This window comes from Mixophyes fleayi, chromosome 1 (genome assembly GCF_038048845.1).
Source record: "Mixophyes fleayi isolate aMixFle1 chromosome 1, aMixFle1.hap1, whole genome shotgun sequence".
In the NCBI taxonomy this organism is placed as follows: Eukaryota; Metazoa; Chordata; class Amphibia; order Anura; family Limnodynastidae; genus Mixophyes; species Mixophyes fleayi.
Genome location: NC_134402.1, coordinates 421,386,224 through 421,413,685, shown reverse-complemented (window position 1 = coordinate 421,413,685; position 27,462 = coordinate 421,386,224). Strand labels below are relative to the sequence as shown.

General features: G+C 41.7%; 1 protein-coding gene across 1 annotated transcript; it reads left to right on the top strand.

The window, feature by feature from the left end:
• On the top strand, positions 1–27,259 carry LOC142109483 (granzyme A-like). The gene is made up of 5 exons (XM_075193656.1): positions 1–72; positions 13,856–14,009; positions 22,389–22,533; positions 25,025–25,285; positions 26,675–27,259. Exons 1-5 carry the CDS (start codon positions 18–20, stop codon positions 26,825–26,827), a joined length of 768 nt encoding a protein of 255 aa, XP_075049757.1. The 5' UTR covers positions 1–17; the 3' UTR covers positions 26,828–27,259.
• The last annotated feature ends 203 nt before the right edge of the window (positions 27,260–27,462 follow it).

Below are 27,462 nucleotides of genomic sequence, written 5' to 3'. Positions count from 1 at the left end.
ATTTTCATTAAACAGCCATGAAACCTTTTCTCATCTTGCTTCTCTCCGCAGCGTACCTGCTGATCTCTGAAGGTAAGAGATATTTGATCTGTAACTGAAAAGAAAAGTCCACATGTTTTTTTTATTTAATTCATATTTTCAGATTGATAATAAGATGATATACAATTTATTACAATAATGACCATATATTTAAGTTGGTTCTAGACTATCTACCTGTGAGCTGGAGAAAAAAGGTGACATCCGACCTAAGCAACAAAAATCTGATTGTGCACAAGGTCATCAGCTCATAGTTAAATACCATTATAATGTGTTGAGCCAAATATAATTGCAATCTGATTGTACATCTTTATTGTAATCTGATTAGAGCAAGGACAGAAGTAGTCAAATTGATCCCAGATCTAATCTGATGAAACCTGATCAGATTGCAATATGATCATAAATACTGTTTTTTTCACACAGCTGAACTCCATTATGTTTAAAATAAATCATAAGATATAAACACAAATATTTCCTCTGAAACAAGCTCTTTGCATAAATGTGATAACTAGTGGGGTCATGAAAGGGTAAAATAACTGCAAATTAGGAAGGTGATGCAAGTCTCCCTCTTGAATTACTTGTATATGTGAATTCAGCTGGAGAGCTTCACTAGTGCTGTGTGACAGGTGGGATCGGCTGAAGAGTATTGTTACTATCCAATCAGGACCCAGCTGTCAATACAGCACTTGTGAAGCTCTTCACAGAGGTTCCCACTACAAATACAGGGATACAGCTGCCTTGTGCAAACGCTGTATGTCCGTCAAGACGTCCCCCAGGCTAAGTGAGAAAGATGATGTGTGAAACTCTGCAAAGTTTGCAGCACATTTAACCAATGAATATATATTGAGTTCCATGATGTGATTAAACAGACTCCTTCAATATGCTTCTTATACAGGCATATTTATAAACCACCACATTTTAACCACTATCCCTTTCAATCCTTATTGCAAAGATAAGGATTGAAATATTGGGAGTATTTATTAAAAATCTTCAATAGAAACAGCAGTCACGAAAATCTGCTGTTCCTGCGAAGACCTGTATCCTATCTTTTCTATGGTCACTAACGCAAAGTGGCCACCTTTGCGATAGTAACTGGTGGGGAGAGCAGGTAAATTGCGGTGAGGGATCTGAAGATCCCTCTACCACAATACTCTCCTCGTAGACTTCAGTGGTTAACACTAGTTTCAGCTGGCGTTAGCCATCGTGCACAAGTAGCTGTTTTTTACAACTTGCACTTGTTAAACAGTGCAAAATAACTGCTTTGGAATTCAAAAAAAAAGGCAAAGCAACAGTTGTCTATGATATCTGTTGTGATGCCTTATTAATAAATTACAACTTTACTTTAAAAGGCGGCTGTCCCTTGGCTGTAAAATAAATAGGCCTCCTGGTGACAAACGTTCACTTTGAATACTAGAGTTTTTCCAGCTAGAAAAGTGCTGGCGTTCATAGAGGGCAATGGTCGCATTGTGTCACATTGATGTGGAGGGGTAACGTTCTTTGTCACGTGAGTGAGATTAAGTTCAGAAGAAATTGCCTGCAGCATCCCCAGGTCTTAATTGTTCCAGTGTGAGTTGGGAAGGAGCTTTCCCCTTTAACTTCACTGTTTCACCACGGTAAGCATTGTGCAGGGTTTCCACTTTCAAATTCTAGATTTCCAGGTTTTGCCCTTTTTTTTCTTGGAAAACCGGGAAAACAGTGCGGGACCGGTTAGTGGAAACACTGCAGGAAGCCATGAACAACACTGGAATAAATCTGTAAGTGGAAAAAGATTATGGGCTATAATGTTAGTTCTTTTTTGTTTGTTCAAAACAGCCACTTGGTAAATGGCTACAACACTACAAGCATTGCGGTTTACAGATTGATGTTTATTTTTCTTTCTATTACAATGAAAACTACAACTACATCTTATCTCATAATAACATGTAAATGTTATTAATATTGTGCTTCTAGTTGCCAACATTTTAAATATTTGGACACCGAGCTGCTTAGCAGGTGCCCCTCATTATACAGTCTGTGTTGACCTCTGTCCAATAAAACCCCTGTTATAAATTACTAAAAATTATTATAATGCATTATTTTATTATTAAATAATTACAATTAATGTATTTATTTTAGTAGGGCTTAGCTTGTAAAGTCTGTAAAATAAGAAACTATCATGGAAATGGCATTTTATTTACAGGATAAGACTAAATATATTGTGCAGGAAATCTGTGTCCATGGACAAATCCTTAAAACCTGGTTCTGTCCCTGGGAATTAGGGACAGTTGTACAAGTACAATAATTTATATAAAAACACAACTTGTCAGGACATCTTTCCCTTAATTGATACAGTATGATATTTATAGCGGTAGTAGTATTATCAATGTAAGACAGATATTACAATATCTCTGACTTCTCAGGCCTCTTATCTGACCAACTGTTCTTTCTCTTGCATTCTCTTGTGCTGCCCTTCCTCACACATCCTGATCAACAATGAAAGTCAGATAAGGCTTGATTAAAGAAGATGCCATGTCATTATTTGGTATTACAATATATCAACGGCTGCATTTTAGAGGGCTCACATGCTCTGCAACGATATTACTCGATTGTGTCATGTTAGGACTAACTGACCGCATATAGCAGTGTGTATTGACCCAAAAAGAACACAGACTGTGAATAACATCTTATTGAGATACTTCAGATGTAGATCCAGATGGACGGAAAATCTAGTCAGACAATGACCTTGTGTGCGTGCCATTGTGCCAGCGCTCCAGCAAAGACTGTGTGTGTCCAAATTAGACATCATTCCAATTGCTAATGTCTATCAAAAGAACAGCTTAGATTTGTGCGCACAAGTTCAGTGCTAATGCTATATTTTTTACACAGCTTTGAGGGAACAGCGGTTGTCATATATTATCCTAGCTCTGACTAGAAGAACAATGAGAGCTTTCCATTGACCCAGATATATTCCTATATATATATATATATATATATATATATATATATATAGCCCCCCCTCGCCAAATTCTATGGTTTATAGAAATGCCTTCTCAGCGAAATAACCTGAGAGGGTTAAATAATGAATCATAGTAATCATCAACAATTGAATAAATCTATAAAGGAACTCACTAGCTGCACACATTTGCAGCACACATAAGGGTCATATAGAGTTTGATGCATGACTGTTTTATTTGCTGAAAATACTATTTTTTTACTGTGTTTACATACAAAGAAGTAGGCATATATCTGTAAACAGATTTTGACACATCTTACTCTTACGACTCCTTGGGACTGTAGAAGCAGAACGGGGAAGGAGCGGGCAAGCGTAGGCGTACAGTATGGGCATATTTACATCATTTTGACTGACGTAGACCTGGGGGTACTGAGTTCCATATACTCAGTAACCCTTCATACAAGCCAAGATTTATGGATAACCCCGAGCCTAGGGTGGCAGAATTGCAGGGGAAGCTGTCTGCTTGTTAAGTTGCAAGTGATAGTAGTTCAAAATTAAATGTTATTTTATTTTATATGTACCTGCATTTCTGTTCAGGCTGAGAGAGAGGGTACATTTTTAGTTTCTGGTAAATTAAATGTAATTATTTAATACACATGGGGTGTGGTGGGGTTTTAGACTATAGTGTTTGGTGCTGTAGTGGTTAAGGGTTGGGGACATAACAACAAAGGCCTAGGGAAGCAAATAATGTAATCCTAGCCCTGTTCTCTCCTTCCAGGTAGCAGAGCTCCGGTCAGTACGCAGTAATATTGGCTGACAGAGCTCCCTGTCAGGGGCAGGCTGAGCTGGGGGGCAACAACAAAGGCCTAGGGAAACGGCTACCTTGGGCTGGGTCACTGGGCCATCTGCATTTTTTTTTCCTTTAAAATGTTCCTAAAAGGCTGCTGAGTCGAGTCTTGCCTCCCCTGCTCCCTGCCCTGTGCTTCACTGAACTTCGATTGGATGCCAGAATTCAGTGAAGTTCTATCAAGCAATAGTCACACCACAGATAAATAGAGGCTCAGTAAACTAATGTGAGCCTTGTAAAAAAAAAAAAAAGGTATTGCACTATAGCGCAAGAGAGAAAAATACTTTTAAATTAAATCTAATAAAAGTGATGTACCTTTAGCTATATTGGAAATAATTACATTTTTAAGGCTCAAAAGTGCCTATTATTATTATTACCATTTATTTATATAGCGCCACTAATTCCACAGTGCTATACAGAGAACTCACTCACATCCGTCCCTGCCCCATTGGGACTTACAGTCTAAATTCCCTAACACACACACACACAGACAGACAGACTAGGGTCAATTTGTTAGCAGCCAATTAACCTACCAGTATGTGCTTGGGGTGTGGGAGGAAACTAGAGCACCCAGAGGAAACCCATGCAAACATGGGGAGAACATACAAACTCTTCACAGATAAGTCCATGGTCGGGAATTGAACTCATGACCCCAGTGCTGTGAGGCAGATGTGCTAACCACTTAGCCACCGTGCTGCCCAACTTATTAAAAAATCTTCTTGATGTGGTGAAAATTACATTTCTTAACAGTTTTCACTGAAATTTATTAATATTTTATGTAGAGATGAGCGCACTCGGATTTCCTGAATCCGAGCCCACCCGAACGTTGCCGATCCGGGTCGGATCCGAGACAGATCCAGGTATTGGCGCCAAATGAAAAATTGAAACCGAGGCTCGGAGTCATAATCCCGCTGTCGGATCTCGCGATACTCGGAACCTATAAATTCCCCGCTAGTCGCCGCCATCTTCACTCGGGCATTGATCAGGGTAGAGGGAGGGTGTGTTAGGTGGTCCTCTGTTCTGGTAGATCTCGTGCTGTGCAGTTTAGTTCTGTGCTGTGCTGTGCTGTGTTCTACAGTATCAGTTCCAGTGGTGCTGTGTGCTGTGCTCTGTCAATTTTGAGTTCAGTGGTGCTGCTGGGTCCTATGTGCTGTGTTCTGTTCAGTCCAGTGGTCCTGTGTCCCATGCTCTGTGCTTCTAAGGGCATAGTTATTTCCCCAATATTCCCAAGTGTTTAAAAAATTAAAAAAAAGTTAATAAAAATAATATACAAAAAACTAATTAAATTTTTTTTTAATTACAACAAAATTTGCCAAACCAATCCTGCAGTATAAGCCCATTGGTACTGCAATATTACCAAGTTCACACATTCAGCAGTAAAAGTCCAGTGGTACTGCTGCAATATTACAAAGTTCACACATTCTGCAGTATCAGTCCAGTGGTGCTGTGTGCTGTGCTCTGTCAATTTTGAGTTCAGTGGTGCTGCTGGGTCCTGTGTGCTCTGTCCTGTTCAGTCTAGTGGTCCTGTGTCCCGTGCTCTGTGCTTCTAAGGGCATAGTTATTTCCCCAATATTCCCAAGTGTTTAAAAAATAAAAAAAAAGTTTAAAAAAAAAATATACAAAAAACTAATTAAATTTTTTTTTATTTACAACAAAATTTGCCAAACCAATCCTGCAGTATAAGCCCATTGGTACTGCAATATTACCAAGTTCACCCATTCTGCAGTATCTTGTGCTACATATAATGGAGAGCAAACATTTGGAGGATAAAGTAGGGAAAGATCAAGACCCACTTCCTCCTAATGCTGAAGCTGCTGCCACTAGTCATGACATAGACGATGAAATGCCATCAACGTCGTCTTCCAAGCCCGATGCCCAATCTCCTAGTACAGGGCATGTAAAATCCAAAAAGCCCAAGTTCTCAAAAAATAGCAAAAAGAGAAACTTAAAATCATCTGAGGAGAAACGTAAAGTTGGCAATATGCCATTTACGACACATAGTGGCAAGGAATGGCTTAGGCCCTGGCCCGTGTTCATGACTAGTGGTCCATCTTCACCCAAGGATCTTAGCCCTCCTCCTCCTCCCCCCCCCCTACAAAAAATTGAAGAGAGTTATGCTGTCAGCAACAAAACAGCAAACAACTCTGCCTTCTAAAGAGAAATTATCACAAATCCCCAAGGCGAGTCCAAGGGTGTTGGTGGTTGTCAAGCCTGACCTTCCCATCATTGTACGGGAAGAGGTGGCTCGGGAGGAGGCTATTGATGATGTAGCTGGCGCTGTGGAGGAACTTGATGATGAGGATGGTGATGTGGTTATTGTAAATGAGGCACCAGGGGGGGAAACAGCTGATGTCCATGGGATGAAAAAGCCCATCGTCATGCCTGGTCAGAAGACCAAAAAATGTACCTCTTCGGTCTGGAGTTATTTTTATCCAAATCCGGACAACCAATGTATGGCCATATGTAGCTTATGTAAAGCTCAAATAAGCAGGGGTAAGGATCTTGCCCACCTAGGGACATCCTCCCTTATACGTCACCTGAATAACCTTCATAGTTCAGTGGTTAGTTCAGGAACTGGGGCTAGGACCGTCATCGGTACAGGGACACCTAAATCCCGTGGTCCAGTTGGATACACACCAGCAACACCCTCCTCCTCAACTTCCTCCACGATCTCCATCAGATTCAGTCCTGCAGCCCAAGTCAGCAGCCAGACTGAGTCCTCTCCAATACGGGATTCATCCGAGGAATCCTGCAGCGGTACGCCTACTACTGCCACTGCTGCTGTTGCTGCTGTTAGTCGGTCATCTTCCCAGAGGGGAAGTAATAAGACCGCTAAGTCTTTCACAAAACAATTGACCGTCCAACAGTTGTTTGCCATGGCCACAAAATACGATAATAGTCACCCTATTGCAAAGCGTATAACTGCGGCTGTAACTGCAATGTTGGTGTTAGACATGCGCCCAGTGTCCGCCATCAGTGGAGTGGGATTTAGAGGGTTGATGGAGGTATTGTGTCCCCGGTACCAAATCCCGTCGATATTCCACTTCACTAGGCAGGCGATACCAAAAATGTACAGAGAAGTACGATCAAGTGTCCTCAGTGCTCTGAAAAATGCGGTTGTACCCACTGTCCACTTAACCACGGACATGTGGACAAGTGGTTCTGGGCAAACGAAGGACTATATGATTGTGAAAGCCCACTGGGTAGATGCATCGCCTTCCGCAGCAACAGCAACAGCTGCATCAGTAGCAGCATCTACAAAATGGCTGCTCATGCAAAGGCAGGCAACATTGTGTATTACAGGCTTTAATAAGAGGCACAACGCTGACAACATATTAGAGAAACTGAGGGAAATTATCTCCCAGTGGCTTACCCCACTTAGACTCTCATGGGGATTTGTGGTGTCAGACAATGCCAGTAACATTGTGCGGGCATTAAATATGGGCAATTTCCAGCACGTCCCATGTTTTGCACACACCATTAATTTGGTGGTGCAGCATTACCTCAAGAGTGACAGGGGTGTGCAGGAGATGCTTGCGGTGGCGCGCAAAATTGCTGGACACTTTCGGCATTCAGCCAGTGCCTACCGCAGACTAGAGGCACATCAAAAAAGCATGAACCTGCCCTGCCATCACCTCAAACAAGAGGTTTTGACGTGCTGGAACTCCACCCTCTATATGCTGCAGAGGATGGAGGAGCAGCAAAAAGCCATTCAGGCCTACACAGCCACCTACGACATAGACCTTCTCGTCAGGAGATTGTCCTCTGAAGAGGACCGTGACATGCCAACAGCTCCACCCTCATTTTCTTCCACATCTATAGCTGCGAGGAAAAAGTTCAGTTTTCCTAAAAGAGGCGCTGGCGGGGATGCTGATAACATCTGGTCCGGACTGAAGGACCTGCCAACCATTGCAGACATGTCTACTGTCGCTGCATTGGATGCTGTCACAATTGAAAAAATGGTGGAGGATTATTTTGCTGACACCATCCAAGTAGACATGTCCGACAGTCCATATTGTTACTGGCAGGAAAAAAAGGCAGTTTGGAAGCCCCTGTACAAACTGGCTCTATTTTACCTGAGTTGTCCCCCTCCAGTGTGTACTCGGAAAGAGTTTTTAGTGCAGCGGGGAACCTGGTCAGTGAGCGGAGAAGGAGGTTGCTTCCTCACAACGTTGAAAAAATGATGTTCATAAAAATGAATAATCAATTCCTCAATGAAGTACAGCACTGCCCTCCAGATAGTACAGAGGGACCTGTGGTTGTGGAGTCCAGCGGGGACGAATTGATAATGTGTGAGGAGGAGGAAGTACACACTGTAGGGGGAGAGGAATCAGAGGTTGAGGATGAGGACAACATCTTCCCTCAGTAGAGCCTGTTTAGTTTGTACAGGGAGAGATGAATAGCTTTTTTGGTGTGGGGGCCCAAACAAAGCAATCATTTCAGCCACAGTTGTTTGGTAGGCCCTGTCGCTGAAATAATTGGTTTGTTAAAGTGTGCATGTCCTATTTCAACAACATAAGGGTGGGTGGGAGGGCCCAAGGACAATTCCATCTTGCAACTATTTTTTTGGCATTATGTGACCATTCAACAGTCGTTTACCATGTTCAAAAATTAAAAGAAAATGTCAACAAATTCAAAAAATTTAATCAAAAGTTAAATGCCCTGTCATTATTTAAAACAAGAGGGTTTGACGTGCTAAAATTAGTGTAGTGTTAATATGTTATAAACACTACACTTGGAACTTGGAGGAGGTATTGTGGCCCCGGTATCAAATTTAGTACCGGGGCCACCCCACTACGCAGTCCAGATTTTTTTGGGGGGGAATTCAGAGCCGTGGAGGGTTTTTTATTAATTATATTGTGGTGACCCACTCCTCTACGCAGTCCAGGTACATTATTCGGTGCGATTCATACCAGTTGATGGTTTTCTTATTATATTGTGGTGACCCACTCCTCTACTCAGTCCAGATACATTTATTGGTGCGAATCATACAAGTTCAGGGTTTTTAATTTATATTGTGGTGACCACTCCTCTACGCAGTCCAGGTACATTATTCGGTGCGATTCATACCAGTTGATGGTTTTCTTATTATATTGTGGTGACCACTCCTCTACGCAGTCCAGATACATTTATTGGTGCGAATCATACAAGTTCAGGGTTTTTAAATTATATTGTGGTGACCCACTCCTCTACACAGTCCAGGTACATTTTTTGGTGCGATTAAGACCAGTTGATGGCTTTCTTATTATATTGTGGTGACCCACTCCTCTACGCAGTCCAGGTACATTTTTTGGTGCGATTAAGACCAGTTGATGGTTTTCTTATTATATTGTGGGGACCACTCCACTACGCAGTCCAGAAAGATACCTCGTTGCAACGTTTTGGACTAATAACTATATTGTGAGGTGTTCAGAATACACTGTAAATTAGTGGAAATGCTTGTTATTGAATGTTATTGAGGTTAATAATAGCGTAGGAGTGAAAATAAGCCCAAAAACTTGATTTTTTTGAACTTTTTATGCTTTTTTTAAAAAAAAAACCCTGCATCCAAAACCTTAAATCCGAACCAAAACCTTTCGGCAGGTGTTTTGCGAAACGAATCCGAACCCAAAACATCACGAAAATCCGAATCCAAAACACAAAACACGAGACACCAAAAGTCGCCGGTGCACATCCCTAATTTTATGTATAGGTCAGCTCAGCTATACTTAGCTACAAATGAGAGTAGAAAAATTTATAATAAATCAGTGACTGGAGTCCATTGAAACAAATCACAAATTTCACAATGGAAAATAAATAGTATTTTTTATACTAAAATGAAATGTACTTTTTCTAACAACTCATTCTACAAGAAAAAAGAAAAGAAAAGTATAAAATTAAAAAAATTAACACGTGTGTATTAAAATTACTTTCTAAGCCATTTATTTGTTTTATCTATTTTTTGAATGGATCTTCAAGAAAAGATTTGTGAATGGATTAGGAGGAATTCAAATCACTGGCCGGAAACTGAAAACTGACTTTTGGTGGTGCTCGGCGGAGCAGGAGAGAGTGGTTGCATCACTGTTAATGTAAGCCAGTGATTGCAAGCACATCGTCTTACCAGTTAGTACTAGGATTCATTTTGAGCCACTGCAATGATTGTTTGCTGCTTGCTCTTGCTACTGAACTCAGATGCATAATACAGCAAATGGTCCCATGAAGGGGAACTCAACTAAAATAATAGTGTATGAAAGAGATTAACTAGAAGTCTTATTTAAAGAGCAAAGCCACTTTAAATGGGTAAAGATACTACACTTATAAATGGGATGGTTTATCTTTACAACAGACACGTCTTTCAAATGGTCTATATCAGTGTCTAACATATATATTACTCACAGATAGAAAAAAGTGATATAAAGACCATAAGACCTAGATTTCTGATTTGTGATTTATATCACTGTCATGTTATATTTTTCCGTGCTGATTACTGTTTTAAAAAATATATAACTGTGCTATATTTCTTATTCAGCATATTTCCAATAGCATTGCCCATTTATAAATATATATAATGAAGGATGTTTCAACTGCAATTGTTCTCAACCATCAAAATAATATTTTGGTGTGGCGCTAAGTACATTATTTTCATGTGCATTTGACTAAGAGGGCACTGATTGTATTTGCAATCATTCCTGAAAACCGGGGCAAACGGACATACAGGAAGTGAAGCAGACGGTGATAAAACAACCTTTGGCCAATCAGAGAATTTGAATGTTAACAGCAGCACAGAATGTTTCAGTGCTGTCTTCTCCTCTGTGTCTATGTTTAGAAGTGGTAGGGGTTAGGGCAACATATATAGCCAAACCGATTATATAAACTTTAACACCAGCACATAGTAGTGCTGTGAGGCCAGTGTATAACTGGGGCAGAAAGATAGAGGTGTGAAAAGCTTGCTTTCATTTTCCATGTCTTACTGCCACCTTCTAAATATTTGCCTACTCTCTCATAATGTACTAGTTCTTCCAGACGCTGGTCTTTCTCCAGTATCCCACCGACTTACTAGTGAAGTGTATGGGACTGGGGCCTCCGTGATCTGCTTCGCAGTCAATCACGTCATTTTGTCTGCCGACACCAGTGGTGCGATGATGCAATTGCTTCATTTTTCCTCAGGGGCAGGGTCCAAAATATGCAAATTGCAGCACAATGTTCTCCCTTCATTTGCCACTTCACCTCCACTCCGGTAGTTGCCAAGTATGGTTATGTATTAAGGTCGTATGTGGAAGTAGTGTTGATGCAACCAGAAATAACATTAGGCATTTGATTCTTCTCCTTCCCAAATCTGGTAGATTGATGGAATACTATTTCAGGTACAACAGGAAAATTAACTGTTGGCACTTCTCTATTTCCCAAAGGATGAGGTCCTGTGTTTTAAAAAAAAATCTTGTCTCCTCCTTATCTTATAATAAAAACATTGAAATATGGGCAGCAAGGTGGCTCAGTGGTTAGCACTTCTGCTTTACAGCGCTGGGGTCATGAATTTGATTCCCGACCATGACCTTATCTGTGTGGATTTTGTATGTTCTCCCTGTGTTTGAGTGGGTTTCCTCTGGGTGCTCCGGTTTCCTCCCACACTCCAAAAAGCATACTGATAGGTTAATTGGCTGCTGACAAAATTAACAGGTGTATGTGTGTTTATACACCCATATATTCGTTTCTCTGCCTTTTGGCTAAGATCAAGTGAGTACCTGTCCAAGTAGAGAATCGCCCACCTGAAAGGGCCATGGGAAAACTTGGTCTGGCCAGAAGGCCGGTAGCTTGAAAGCCTGGAACAAGTGCCCCTGGAGTGGTGACCCAGGGGGGCCTGAAATCACTTGGGGACTGGTCACCCTCACTTGAAATTAAGGCATATTGCACAAATTCCACTTTTAAGCTCACTCACTTCCTTTGCTCTGGCCCTCTGGCTTGGCAGAAATTTTTTTTACATCTCAGCCGGAAGGCTGGGGCCGTCTTGCACGGTCACTATTTATTTTTCTACACTGTTTGTTCTTTTGACTTATTTATATGTTTTTTTTCCACTGGATTGGAGGAGGTACGGGTGCCCTTATGGGTCCGATCCCCGAAGATCTAGGGGGGGGGGGGGTGGTGTGGTCCTAGTGGCTCCCACCTCCCTGAACCATCTGAGGTCTCCCCTTGGCAGAAGAATTTGGTGCCAAGGGGAATGCTTTGGCAGAACCCTTGGCAAAAGGGACCCCCCTAGACTTGCGGCGAAGGGGCTCTGAAGACCCTTGCTCCCCTAAGGGGCCTTCTGGCACTGGGAGGTCGGGGATAAAGGGACCCTTCCTCTTGAGGAGGGTCTGAAACCGTACCCTTGTACTTTAGATTTAAATAAGATGTATTGTTTTATATGGTGGATTGAACATGTGCCTCTGTATGCAATAAAACTTAGTAGAGGAGAAGAGAGGTTGAGACCAGTACTTGCAGAACTCCATTTACTGATTTGAATCGACTATTGCTCAACATATCAAAATCTCATGATCCCCCTGCAGCATTAAAGAATTATTGACCCCAGGACAAAGTTCACATTATTGGGTTATCAGTCCAATTTGTAAAATACAAGGGTAAGCTGCAACTGTACACCAAATATGTAACGTTTTCTTGAGACCAAAATGTTTACACTAATTTGTTTATGTGAGAGATTATTAAATATTTAGATGGTTTGTTTTTGTTTTTTATAAATTTAGGATATTTTTAGCGTTTGGGACAAGGTTTATGGATTAGGGTTTGGGCTAAGTCTTAGGCTAAAACTTAATGTGAGTTTAGACTTATAACCTGGGCCAGTGTTAGGGTAATGTAAGACTTAGGGGTTTATTTACTAAATGGCGGGTTTGAAAAAGTGGAGATGTTGCCTATAGCAACCAATCAGATTCTAGTTATCATTTATTTAGTGCATTCTACAAAATGACAGCTAGAATCTGATTGTTTGCTATAGGTAACATCTCCACCTTTTTCAAACCCACAGTTTAGTAAATCTAGCCCTTAGTATCTAGATTCTAAGACTATGATTAGCATTTAGGTTCTTTTTTTAAAACTGTATATATAAACTGATATTCTCATCTTTATAACCAGGGGAGTCTCATCTTCCTAGGACACAAGGGGACTGAGATAGAAGCTCTATCCAGCCCCTACTCCATTATTAGGGAGTAAATAGCTCCCCCCCATTCAGGTGGAACAAGGATAATTGCCCATTTTACCTAAGTATTAAATTGGCCCTAACATGGTCAACACAGTTAAAAAATCAGGACATCCCTGACATCACCGATTTCAGATCTAATGGGTGAGGGATTTTGTCATTAAGAGCAATGCTATAAAAATAATTGAAGTTTCATGTAAGGGTAAACATTTTAAGTATGTAGAGCTGGTGATGCAGTAGATTTTTTTGCAGGTACTTGTGGAACTATCAGAGTCCAGCACAGGATATTGAGAGGGTCCTTCTAACTTTTCTCTTGTACAAAAATAGGTATATTCATGCTCCACAAATACTACATACTATATAGATAACACATATTATATAAACATCCTGCAATTCCCCCCTTATTTTTTTGTGAAATGCCGCATACAATATTAATATTTACTCGTAGCATGAATGTATGGTATTAGTACGCATATACTTTATGAATCCTGCTCTGGTATAGACCAGAATCTGCATTATGGTCATAAGTGTTAATGAAGTCTCATCTTGGTAGGAATGTTACCAAAAAACAAGTCTAATTAGCAGCAATTGGCAAACTTTGTCTCTCCGTCTGTGAAACTGAGAACATGCCCTGTTTGAGAGAGGTTAGATGGGCATGCTGGGAGTTTCCCACCAGATGGAGAGAGATAACTTCTGATAATTATAGGGCCTGCAGCCTGCTGCCTTTAAATGGTTCCAATACTGGTGACTTAAGAGCATTATAATTTATTGTAAGGGATACATTATATCATATATGTCTTACAAATGTATATGGTAGCTCTGTATAAAATGTATAACTGTTTTTTATGAGACATATTTATCTTAAATCACACAGGTACAATGGTTAAAATCATAGATGGTGATGAAGTTGTTCCTCATTCCAGACCTTACATGGCTCTGATCAATTTTGAGACGGAAACACATGAAATGATATGTGGAGGAAGTTTAATAAAAAATAACTGGGTACTAACTGCGGCTCACTGTGAACTGTAAGTACTACTGATGTCATCCAGATAAGTGTAGATTGATATATCTGTGTTGAAAACAAGGACACCCCCAAGTCACCATTATGTGCCTCTACAACATAATTTCAAATGTAGTCCTGAAGGTCTCATCTAATAGGGGTTTTAACTTTTTATCCAATAGGACTCCTATTGGATAAAAAATGAAGAACCCTATTAGATGAGACCTGCCTGCACCTTATGGCTGGAACGCTGAATGAAACTGAACTTAATTTGACAAGAAGGAACCCGCTTAGCCAATCAGAAGCGGATTTTCCACACTGCACCTTCTGATTGGTTGCACTGTGCACAGGCAAATTATTAAAATCCCCATAAAACAGATTTCAATATTCATATCAAGGAAATCTAAGCAATCATTGTTATATGTGTAAGGTTAAAATTCAGGAAGAGCTACAAAATTAATGTAGTATCATTGTGGGATTTTAATGAGGCCTGATTGAAGCTCACTGCAGCTCAATAGACACTGCATGGAGTTTGCTTTTGTTCATTTTCTATAAGTAATGCATGCAAAGATAGCAAACCTCGCAGTAAGGCACTAGCCTAGGTGGAGGGTGACATAGAGAGATTTGACTAGAGATTACATCAGGATGGGGGACTTAAGGATGATTAGAGTACACAGAGTACACAATTTGTAAGGAGTCACTCAGTCAAAGAACGACAGCCAAGCAGACACATTTTTGACATTTCCCAAGCACACAGTAGTACATTTTTTTTCCAGAGCTGCCTTTCTAGGCCACATACTGCTAAGTTCCAGCTTGTATCAGGAGCATTAACAAAGGACCTGTTCGTTTTGTAAGGCTCTGCATAGTGATTTCCATGGGACCTGTTTGGCTGTGTGACTGGCTTCATGCTGCAGCCTCATATCAGACCACTGCATTTTCATTACTACTATAGGGTACGTTTATACCTGGGGAATCTTTTTGAAGAAATACTACATACCTGATTTGAGCTGATTTAAAGATTCTCTCCGGCCGTCCCAAACATGGACTCCTTTGTCCCATGGATCGAGAAGATGAGAGGACACGTGGACAGATGACGTGGTCATCCTGGATTGTTTATATGTGGGGAAGGAGTCAGCAACATGTCCACATGCAGCCACAATCCAGGGGCTTCATCCCATTCTCTGCACTTAATCTGGGCTAGGAAAACTAATGGTTAGATCTCCTGTTCAAACTTTCTTCCAGGGTTTTATTGAATCTGGCTATAGTAGGTTGGGAGCTACATCCCAGGGAAGTCGACAGAAGTCATTAGCCAGAGCACAGGTGCAGCAACCTAATACGGCAAAGCCTTCCTTTCATAGCAGGGTTTTTGTTGTATTATCAAAAATGTAAAAGTCATAGGGGAAAAATTATTTCCGTCATTGTTCCCAAACATTTCACATCTAGCAGGGATTCATAAAACATAGGCAGACAGAGAGAGTTTTCTGCACCTGGTCCTGAGATGTCAGAAAACCAGAAATTAAATATGAGGTTGTGTGGGATTGTGTATGATCTGTCGACGCTCAGGCTATCAAAACAAAAATATCGACAGTCCGACTGTCGACAAGGGTAAAATGGCAACATTGTGACTGTTGACAGCAGCTAAACTCCATAGTCACAATTTTTGACATTCAAACGGCAAAGGCACCACCAGCCATCGGCACAATACAGCTGCCATTCTCTAAATGTGACAGTTTATGGACACTCACAATGCTCACAATAGCTAGTATGTAACATTGGCAAAGTTTTTTCATTTTTCAAAGCACTGTTCCTGACGATTATTTTTTGTGGTTCCCCAAGTGCCAGCATGCCTTGGCAGCTATGGGTATGCTGGTGCTTGTAGTACTACAAGCACCAGCGTGCCCAAACTGTCAATGGCAGCCTGAGCTTGCTGGGAGCTGTAGTGCACCAAATCAAAATGGTATGCTTACTATCAAATACTTTTTATTACTCCACACCCACCACCCAGGTTTGTAGGAAGAGCCCTAGTGCTTTCAACACGGGTCTGGGTACCCTTAGGGTAAAGGGAGCCGTGGGGGCACTTTTTTTCCCATCTCCCTAGGTAATCTAGCCCTAAGCTGGCCTGTGCTGACCAGTCTGGGGTTGGTTATGGCAGGGGAACCATACTGCAGGTTCCCCTGGTATAGTGCCACCAGCCCGATTGGTAAAGCCTTGTGCTGGAATTAGTAAAATTGGGGGGGGATTTTTTCCCCCCCAATTTTGTTAGGGATAGCAGTAGGATTGGTCAGTTTGTGGAGGGATGGGAAACGCTATTATTTTGCTTTTTAATGTAGTAACGTTTTATTACTATGTGTACTGTGTCTGCAGCGGTGCCATTGCCATTTCAATGTCCACATTGTAACTATCGACTTTAGCAGCTGTCGACAGTCACAATGTCATCACTTTAACCATGCTGACGTACTGAACCTGACAACAGTCGGACTGTCAACATTTTGGTATGGACAGATTGACTACATCCCATTGTGTGCACATTGAACAATATATATGGCACTAGAATGAGTCTTTTTATCTGCAAAAGCTGTTTAACATGAATGTGATCTTCAAACAAGCAGTAAAGTGTTCATGTTGTGACCATGATGATTATGGTGGAGGTGGGCATCAAAGACATAACCACTAGCACTGCTAAGACATGATTGTACACAATTAACATGTGAAGTTCATTCATCTTACAACAGGATATTCAACACCAATTCACATCAACAGGACACATCAGCAGATCGGGCCTGATTCATTAAAACATACATTCTGCATGCAACCCGTGTTTTACAGTTGCAAGTGAATGCAAACACCTGTTCTAGCAGAAATATATATATATATTTTCTCTCTCTCTCTCTCTCTCTCTATATACATATATATATATATATATATATATATATATATATATATATATATATATCATATACACACACACTATATGGACAAATGTATTCGGACACTTGACCATTACACCAACAAGGACTGTAATACCATTGTATTCAAATACATATGCTTTAATGTGAAGTTGGTCCTCCTTTTGCAGTGATAACAGCTTCCACTCTTCTTGGGAGGTTTTCCACAAGATGTTGGAGTGTTTCTGTGGGAATTTGTGCCCATTCATTCTGTAGAGCATTTATGAGGTCAGGTACTGATGTTGGACGAGAAGGCCTGGCTCGCAATCTCCATTCCAGTTCATCCCAAAGGTGTTCGATGGGGTTGAGGTCAGGGCTTTGTGCACAGGGCTTTCCACACTGAACTCATCAAACTATGTCTTTGTAGTCCTTGCTTTGTGCACTGGGGCACAGTCATGTTGGAATAGAAAAGGGCCTTCCCCAAAGTTGGATGCATAGAATTGTCCAAAATGACTTGGTATACTGAAGCATTAAGATTGCCCTTCACTGGAGAAAAACAGCCCCATACCAATATCCCTCTTCTACTAAACTTCACAGTTGGCATAATGCTGCCAGGCAGGTAACGTTCTCCCGGAATCCTTTAAACCCAGACTCGCCCATCTGACTGCCAAACAGAGAAGCGTGATTTGTCACTCCGCAGAACACATTTCCACTGCTCCACAGTCCAGTGTCGGTGTGCTTTACACCACTCCATCCAACGCTTGGCATTGGTCTTGGTGATGTGAGGTTTGCATGCAGCTGCTCGGCCATGGAAACCCATTCCATAAAGCTCCTGCTGCACAGTTTTGGTGCTTACATCAATGCCAGTGAAAGTTCAGAACTATTCATCTATGGAATCAGCAGAGCATTGGCAAATTTTACACACCATGTGCCTTAGCTGTCATTGACCCCGCTCTGTGACTTTACGTGGTCTTCCGCTTTTTGGCGGAGTTGCTGATGCTCCTAAATGCTTCCACTTTCTAATAATATCACTTACAGTTGACATTGGAATATCCAGCAGGGATGAAATTTCACGAACTGTCTTATTGCAAAGGTGGCATCCTATCACAGTACCACGCTTGAAGTCACTGACCATAACCATGGTCATGAGATTTTTCCCTTAAACAAATGTGTTGGGGGTTTGCATATGAATTGCTTGAAAGAGGCTCCCACTGACTAGTGCTAGCAACAAAGTTTGCTTTTTAAGGTGTGAATTGTGACAATCTAGTACACAGATTGAAACACTGCTGTGAGACTCACTGTCACGGTAACATACAAGAGTACAGCTAGGAGCCACGAATATGGTGAAAACACTTTGTTTATTTGCAGAAAAAGTATAAATAACAGGTAATCAAGAGTAGTCATAGATACCAGGTGCAAGCTGATGCAGGAAGTAATATGAATGTCCAGAAACCAGCAGGTACACAGCTAATGCAGGGAAGCAGGAGGTATGAACAGATTCCATGCAGCATGTAACCAGAGGAGCAAGGCAGGAGGAAGAATCCACAAGGTGCAACAACAGGATATGACATCAATAACCAGCAATGTGTGTTGGGAGTGACAGGTATATAAAGGGAAATGAGAACACACCCAGGTGCATGGAATAATTAGTGAACATAAAGGTTAACTCCTCAAGCACAAGAATAAAGCACAATAGCAGCACCTCTGGTGAATGGAGGTACTGCTGTTAACACATAGAATTAACAAAAATAGCAAAGTCTGATAGTCCAAGTTAGGAGCTGCCAGGCAAAGCAGTATGCTGCAGGCAGATCGTGACAGTACCCCCTCCCTTAAGGGCGGATTCCAGACGCCCAATTACCAAAAATGTCTGAATTCATCGGAATCATAGTCCAGAATTGGGGGCCCGGCAGAAAAGTCCTCGTCCATGGGCAAAAGGGCAAAGGAGGCCATGCCAGCTGCCAGTTCAAGCACTGCAGAACCACCTCTTTTCTAACGTCCTCCTCTCTTACGGGACTTCCTTAGAGTTGGGACCTGCGCCAACTGGGTGGAGCACAAGGGTAGTTCTCGCACTGTAGTGCCGGATAGTGTTGCTGAAAGCACAGGTGACCCACAGGATGGCACTGCAGGGGTTGGAGAAAACTTTTTGATTACTTCCTCAACAAACCATTGTAAGTCAAACAGGATGAGATCTTAGGTTTCAATAAATGGATTTGCCCATTCCAAAGCTTCTCCTTTAAAATACAAAATAAGGAACAGTACCCGTCCCTTAAGGTTGTTAACAAGCTCTGGTATGGAGGGCATATAAGAGGCAGCAAATTTCAGAAGGGCACAAAATTGGGAAATGTGCCCCTCAAAGAAAGGCAACGGCTCAGACTTAGCACCCTCAGCAACAGATGGCTCGGACTTGGCAGACAACTTGGCAGCAGGCCCGGACTGGGCGGCAGACTTTGCAGCAGGCCCGGACTGGGTGGCAGACTTGGCAGCAGGCCCGGACTGGGCGGCAGACTTGGGGGCAGGCCCGGACTGGGCGGCAGACTTGGGGGCAGGCCCGGACTGGGCGCAGACTTGGGGGCAGGCCCGGACTGGGCGGCAGACTTGGGGGCAGGCCCGGACTGGGCGGCAGACCTGGGGGCAGGCCCGGACTGGGCGGCAGACTTGGGGGCAGGCCCGGACTGGGCGGCAGACTTGATAACAGGCCCGGACTGGGTGGCAGACTTGGCAGCAGGCCCGGACTGGGCGGCATACTTGTAGGGGACAGTGCTGTGAGAAGCCTCGAAGGTGGCAGCGCTGTGAGAAGCCTCGGGGGGGACAGAGCTGTGAGAAGCCTCAGAGCAGACAGAGCTGTGAGAAGCCTCAGAGCAGACAGCGCTGTACCGCATAGAGTAGCAACTCGGGCTGAACCGCATGGACAGGCAACTCGGGCTGAACCGCATGGACAGGCAACTCGGGCTGAACCGCATGGACAGGCAACTCGGGCTGAACCGCATGGACAGGCAACTCGGGCTGAACCGCTTGGACAGGCAACTCGGGCTGAACCGCATGGACAGGCAACTCGGGCTGAACCGCATGGACAGGCAACTCTTCTGGAGCAGACTGGAGGGACAGGACCCCCTCTGGAGCAGACTGGAAGGGCAGCGCCCCCTCTGGAGCAGACTGTAAGGGCAGCGCCCCCTCTGGAGAAGACTGCAAGGGCAGCGCCCCCTTTGGAGCAGGCTGTAGCTCAGGAACAGAGACAGCGGCTGAAGACTCGAGACTGGAGGCAGCGGCTGAAGACTCGGTACTGGAGGTAGCGGCTGAAGACTCGGTACTGGAGGCAGCGGCTGAAGACTCGTTACTGGAGGCAGCGGCAGGAGACTCAGGACCGGACACAGTGGCAGGAGACTCAGGTCCGGACACAGTGGCAGGAGACTTAGAGCAAGAGGCAGATGATGGCACCTTGGAGCAAGAGGCAGATGATGGCACCTCAGCACAGGAGACAGAGGCTGGCACCTCGCAACAGGAGACAGAGGCTGGCACCTCGCAACAGGAGACAGAGGCTGGCACCTCGCAACAGAAGACAGAGGCTGGCACCTCGCAACAGGAGACAGAGGGAGTTGGCACCTCAGGACAGGCGGGTGGAGCTGGCGCCTCAGGACAGGCGGCTGGAGCTGGCGCCTCAGGACAGGCGGCTGGAGCTGGCGCCTCAGGACAGGAGGCTAAAGCTGGCGCCTCAGGACAGGTGGCTGGAGCTGGCCGATTGGGTCTCTTCCCAGAGAACAGGAATGGTGGAGCATAAACAGATTTGGAATGCAGAGAGGAAACAACAGGAGATGGTTCAGTAAGCTGACGTGGTCTACGGATAGGACAGTCCTGCAAGAAATGTGTATTGCTGGCACAGTAGAGACACAACTTGTTTGTTATTCTGCGTTGTCGCTCCTCTTCGGTCAGATGGGGGCGTGGACCACCTGTGAACTGGGAATTAGTTACCCCATAGTTCTTAGAAAACAGCAAATTTGTAGAAGCACTTTTAAAAGGTGCTATTTGCACAGGTTCATCAGCAGAGAAGGTGGATTGAGACAGATCAGCAGCTTCTGAATTAGGAGAGACAGAATCTGACAGTCTACTGAGTGGGTCCATAAGCAAAGTGGAAAATTTAGCCAGCTGAGAGCGTAACAGGATTATGTCCATTTGTAAAGCCTGTAGCTGTGGCAATTCAAAAGCTGGTAAGGCAGACATGTTCCAAAAGTAAACGAAAAATGAATTGCAGAACAAAAAGGTCCCAGAATAAAAAACTTTCACCTGACTCCTAAGCTGTTTTTTGGGCTGGTTATACTGTCACGGTAACATACAGGAGTACAGCTAGGAGCCATGAATATGGTGAAAACACTCTGTTTATTTGCAGAAAAAGTATAAATAACAGGTAATCAAGAGTAGTCATAGATACCAGGTGCAAGCTGATGCAGGAATTAATATGAATGTCCAGAAACCAGCAGGTACACAGCTAATGCAGGGAAGCAGGAGGTATGAACAGATTCCATGCAGCATGTAACCAGAGGAGCAAGGCAGGAGGAAGAATCCACAAGGTGCAACAACAGGATATGACATCAATAACCAGCAATGTGTGTTTGGAGTGACAGGTATATAAAGGGAAATGAGAACACACCCAGGTGCATGGAATAATTAGTGAACATAAAGGTTAACTCCTCAAGCACAAGAATAAAGCACAATAGCAGCACCTCTGGTGAATGGAGGTACTGCTGTTAACACATAGAATTAACAAAAAGAGCAAAGTCTGATAGTCCAAGTTAGGAGCTGCCAGGCAAAGCAGTATGCTGCAGGCAGATCGTGACACTCACTGATTGTGTAAGAGACCGACATGTGATCTGAATCAAAAAATAATGCAAAAGCTACAAAGTTGGATCATTAAAGACAAACTGAGAGACACAGATTCAGAGAACATTGTATTAACATCAATAAAGGACTCCTTACACATGGAGTCTCTAGACATTTTTACGAGAAGCATAAGAGTGATGCTTCAGGTGTCACACTGATAGGGTTGGACAAGTTTGATACCACACCTAGAGGGGGGGTTTGGTTTTGCACAGGATCTCCATTGGGATGTTTGGTTTTGCACTGGATCTCCATTGGGCTGTTTGGTTTTGCACAGGATCTCCATTGGATTTCCACACATATCCACATACTCATAATATAGGACTAGGCAGTACCCTCCATCACCCCATTATAATGTGTTGGGCATTATCATTGGACAATTGTATTTCAATCCATATGTGATTTTTAATATTTACTCCGGAGTAACCTATTTACATTGTGTTTAATAGCAATAAATTGTGTATTTTTATCTATTTCTCTCTGATTATATGTGGTTTATGTATTGATTGATATCTTATCAATCAACACACATTTAGGTGGAGTTCTTCCCAGCGCTGTATCATCTCCGCATTTTAGAGACAGACAAATAGGAGAATCTATGTACACCTGTATGCTTTGCACTTTGGTAAATAACCTTTTCTGTCTTTTAGGCCTCGTAGTACAGTAACTGTTTTCCTTGGAGGTCATTCAAGAGAAAACAATGAAATGGATAAACAAAAGCGTTCTGTTGCCAGATTCATCAGACACCCAAATTATAACAGAACAAATTACCATAATGACCTTCAGCTTCTCAAAGTAAGAATGCTGTACATTAGAGCGTATTATATTATTCAAATTTGGGTTTGATAAGACCACACTATTTATTAAAAATGTTAATGAGAAATGCTGTACAGAGAAATTACAATTAATTTTATTATAATCCTAAGTACACTTTGATGACTAGCTCCACTGTAGCTCATATCATACTAAACAAAAATATAATAACATGTCTGCAGTTGTTTGTTAGTTGCAAGTAAAGATCCAACAGTTTAATAGTTGGGTCTGTCTGTAATCTTCCTCTTGGTTGCTAGTGTAAAACATAGACAGTATAGCTCTGCTCGTACCAGACAGGAGTCGGATTCAGGAGATACAGGTGGGAACTAAAATAATCAACCTGGGAACTGTAGAACCGGACAGCAGAGAAGCTGAACCCACCAGACAAGATCAGGGACTGATGAAGTAAGGATAAGCAAAGTCACAAGCCGAGGTCAGAACTAGAGAGAGGTCACTAGCTAAATTCAAGGATTTGGGAAAACAAGCAAAAGTTCAGGAACAGAGAAACAATGGGAAATTGTTCACAGTAAATGCTCGGAACCAGTACCTTGCTCAGACCAGGTGTTATGAGCAGAGGTGCTTTAAATAGGAGGACAGTAATGTGGTGTGATGCTAAGTACAAAAAATCTCAGTGCTACAATGGCAGCAACAAACACATGAGTTGTACTGATATATTGCCACTCGATACTAGGCGTGAAGACTTAGTGATCATGATGTGACTGCAACTCACATTAATCACACCAATTGCTGTGAGAACTCCATTGTTTCTTTGTTGCTGAAGTTTTACACGTCTGACCATTCTGTTTTCTCTAACCATCGTCCTCTCTTAGAGATCTCTCTCCAGTGCTGACTTTGAATTGTGACCTTGATTATCCTAATTTCTCCAGGCTCTGTTGTAATTATATCTAGCACAAAACAAAAAAATATAGACATAGTTTTGTGCAATCCCACAGTGCAGGTTATGAACAAACTCAGGGGGTTGTGACTGCTACCTATTTCGCTGTTTACTGTCATATTTTCAGTGCTTTCTAGACCTTACTGAGACTTAAATGACACCATACCAAGCCCCCAATAATGTCACACATACCCCTTTCCACTAGGTCAGTTTCCAAACTATTGGATTGCGAGAAGATTACCACCTCACAATAAGAGTGACAGGATAACTGTGAGAGAAGATAAGGGATTATGAGTAGAGAGTAAAAACAATGGCAGCTGTCCTAAATGATGAGCTCTACAAGCAAACTCAATAACATTGTCATACAATGCATAACATCACAAGTAGCACCAATGAAATGATGTAATGTCTTGTAATAACAATATTCTTATACATTCATCCCATAATATGTACATTAACCAAATACAAAAGAAACTAAAAAATATAGTAATTAAGCTTTAATATACTGTTGTCTGGAATAAACTAAAATAATTGAATGAACATTTATTAAAACATATCTGTTTCTCAACCTCATGGTGCTGTCCAGTGTTAGCCAGTGCAGTTAAAGTGATAGAAATCATTGGCTGATGATAACTGAATAGCTTTAATTGCAAACTCTTGAGACTACATAGGTCTCTTTAAAGGCATGATACAATGCAGAATCTGAAAAGTCACATATCTATTCTCAAAAATACAAGGCAATGAAGTTAAAATTTATTTCACACACGTGCAAAGAAAGTATACAATTATGGATTCAAAGATATTGATGAGTCGATGAGTCAAGGAATTGACATTCTTTATCTGACGGAATGCTAAAAGTCCCTTGTGCACAATACTCAGACTTTAATATATATATAAAACACTACCTCACAGGATGTCAAGCAGAACATCGCTGTCAAATGAATCTTCCATTAATACAAAGTTTGTGGAAAACAAATAAGCCCACTAATATATACAATTAATACCAGGGGCTCAGTGTGCCAACTGGTTGTGCCCTTACTTTGGCAGCTACAAATACTCTCATGTTAATAAATCAATATGAGAAATGGGTCACTTTCTGCAAGTTGCAGAACACTCGTTAAGGCTCCGCCATGGTTAGTAGTTGTATGTCTCCAACTGAATTATGGTATCTCTACCCTTGATTGTTTCCACTTTGCTACCCCGATATATTTTACATTATTATTTTCAATCACACAAAATAGCAATGTTCCAAGTACCAATGCCAAACTATCAGTACCCATTTACTAAGATTGCATTCTGTTGCAAAATTTGCAATGAATCACAGCAACCAGTTTTTGTTTGTTTAATTCAAGTCAGGCAGTGAAAACAAGTTTGTGATAGGTTGCAATGGTATAGTGCACGTTTTGCATCTAAAAGTATTGTTAGTAAGTGAGCCAGAGTGAGTCTTTTTCCCTGTTGTTTTTTTGTCTTTCTTTCTTTTTTTACTTTACACACCCCTGTAGTTCTACTTACATATTAGCCTTAGGGTGGTATATTTGATAATTTTGTGTAGGTTAAATACTTTCATTTCTGTTACAGTTGCGAGGTAAGGTAAAGCTTGGCAAAGCTATTCAGCTTCTCCCTTTGCCAGACACATTTGAGGACACAGAAGCAGGAACGGTTTGCGAAGCAGCCGGATGGGGCTTGACTGAACACGGCGATTATTCGGACAATCTAATGAAAGTTAATGTCACTGTTATAGACAGAGAGAAATGTCATAAATTATGGGAACGTAAGGCTAATATAACAAAAAATATGCTGTGCACCAATGTGGGGCCTGGAGGACAGGACACTTGTCAAGTAAGTGTGACATCGTCTTATCTAGTCTAAGCTTACAACCAATGTGGAGGCTAGATTTAACTAGCACTAACCAGTGCTGAAGCTAAATGAAATATGTGGTAAGCCTAATAGGAAGACAGGGGTGTGGTGCAAAAGTCTCTTTTGTAGGTCACCAAGAGATTTGTAGAAGACAACAGCATAATTCTTCAAGCCACTGTATCTCTTAAAGTATTGTATTTGAAAAGAGACAGAACCATTTCCGGAACCATTCTTACCGTATTGCTATATTTAGGGGAATGGTGACAACGTGTGGCCTGGAGAGCAGCATAAGGAGTTGGTCCATAGGTGACCTATAGTCTAGAAGCATTTGTTTATATTAACATTTTATAAAGGACAGGAATGCAGAGGTAGCAACTCATTGGAGGGAGCAGCCATGTTTTCCTGCAGGATGATGTTGGTTTACCTGTTTATTTCCTCTCCTAAGGCTATATCATTGCTGTATATAGCCTATATAGTAACAATCAGTATAACACTGCCCTTCAATCATTCACAAACCTCATGTCTAAAACAAGATATTGTATTAAAATGGAGGCATGGCATAAAACTCCAAATAGAAGTCACTTCCCCATACTACTAATTTTGTGGAAATCCCTCCACCTTAGACCTCTACCAATTGTTTTATTTCCCAGGTTCCTGGTACTTACAATTATTTACCTCTGTTGCTTGGATACTGTAACAATGTCTGTGCACCCCAGGAGGGGAGGGATCCATCATCCAACACAGTTTCTGTAAATGACAGTCACCTCAAGATGACTCCATGCTCATCAAATCAGGAAGCGGTAGTCAATTTAAGCTAATATGTTGGATCCCACCCTCATCCTGCATGCAGATGCGTTGATAGAGTCTCAGTTGGAGACGAAACGCATCAACAGTGAAATGAGAGAAACAATCACCCGATCAGCTGAGTTGGAAACATATGAGTCAGGCTCAAAGCGACATATAACTAAGATGGAAACCTTTTAAATGTAAGATATTGATCTGCGTAGATTGTTCAGACTTGGGATTCAGCGGGATCATTTCTCTAGTGCATACTGGGGTAAATGGGTCATTGGCCCTAAGGACATTTCTTGCTTCAATGGTATTTAAATTCAGATGGATGACAGATGAGCGGTTCCTACATTTATTTTAATTCCCTGTGACTTAAATTTCATGGTCTTTATTGTACCATTTGCCAGAGACGTCAATCAGTCCTCACCACAGTAATTTGTTTCTGCTTCTTTTTAGATGTGAATTGTTTTATAAACATAATGTAATGTTTAGCACTTAATTAAGATTAAATCAAGTCAAATGAGAGTATGTAAACAAAATGTAAAAAAATTAAAGTATGTTAACCCAATTTTATTTTCATAGGGAGATTCGGGTGGTCCCTTACTTTGCAATGGTGTTTTTAGAGGAATCACATCTTTTGGGAATACAAAATGTGGACATCCCAATGATGCATCTATCTTCACTCGTCTCACTAAAGAATACGTCCACTGGATAAATAACACAATTAAAACTTAAATCTAAAGCTTCATCACTTTTTTGTCTTGCTTCTGCTGCCCTCATTTCACTGTATTGAGAAACCTATCTTAAGCAAATTATCTAGTAATGAAAATTGTGTTTTTGTAGTAAACGTATTAAAGAATTGCACTCAGGTCTGCATGAGATTGGATTAGAAAAACAAGATTAGCATCCAATATGCCCAGACCAGCTATATCCTTGAAATATTTGTACATTTGTAGTTGTGAATGTTTTTTCATAATGCTAATTGCAGTTTATTTACTTAATTAATGTGTGTATCTCAGTAATGTAAAAAAAAAAAAAAAAAAATCACATAAACTATATCCCTTCTACCATACTTGAGATTAGTGACTGGGTTTCCATTTAAACAATATGATTGCCCATGCAGTGTTATTTCATTGACATTGATAATAAACAAAAATTGCAACATGATTTTGGGCTATTGTGTTGTGCCTAATGTTAGAAATTATATTATAAGATTGAGGTTCACTGTTCAACTTGGAAAGTAAGTTATATGACCCCTTGTTTGAGAATCCCCTTTAAGCAGAGTGTCTTTTGCCTTCACAGGATACTAAAGGGGTGTTTTAGGTCCATGATCTATTATTAGGAAACCAAAGGGTGGCCCTTATATGAGG

What these genes read in the sequence shown, in the direction of transcription:
- LOC142109483 (XM_075193656.1), top strand. Translation starts at nt 18, where the DNA reads ATGAAACCTTTTCTCATCTTGCTTCTCTCCGCAGCGTACCTGCTGATC. An exon ending in GTACCTGCTGATCTCTGAAG is followed by an intron (nt 73 to 13,855) that starts GTAAGAGATATT and finishes TAAATCACACAG; the next exon opens with GTACAATGGTTAAAATCATA. An exon ending in ACTGCGGCTCACTGTGAACT is followed by an intron (nt 14,010 to 22,388) that starts GTAAGTACTACT and finishes TCTGTCTTTTAG; the next exon opens with GCCTCGTAGTACAGTAACTG.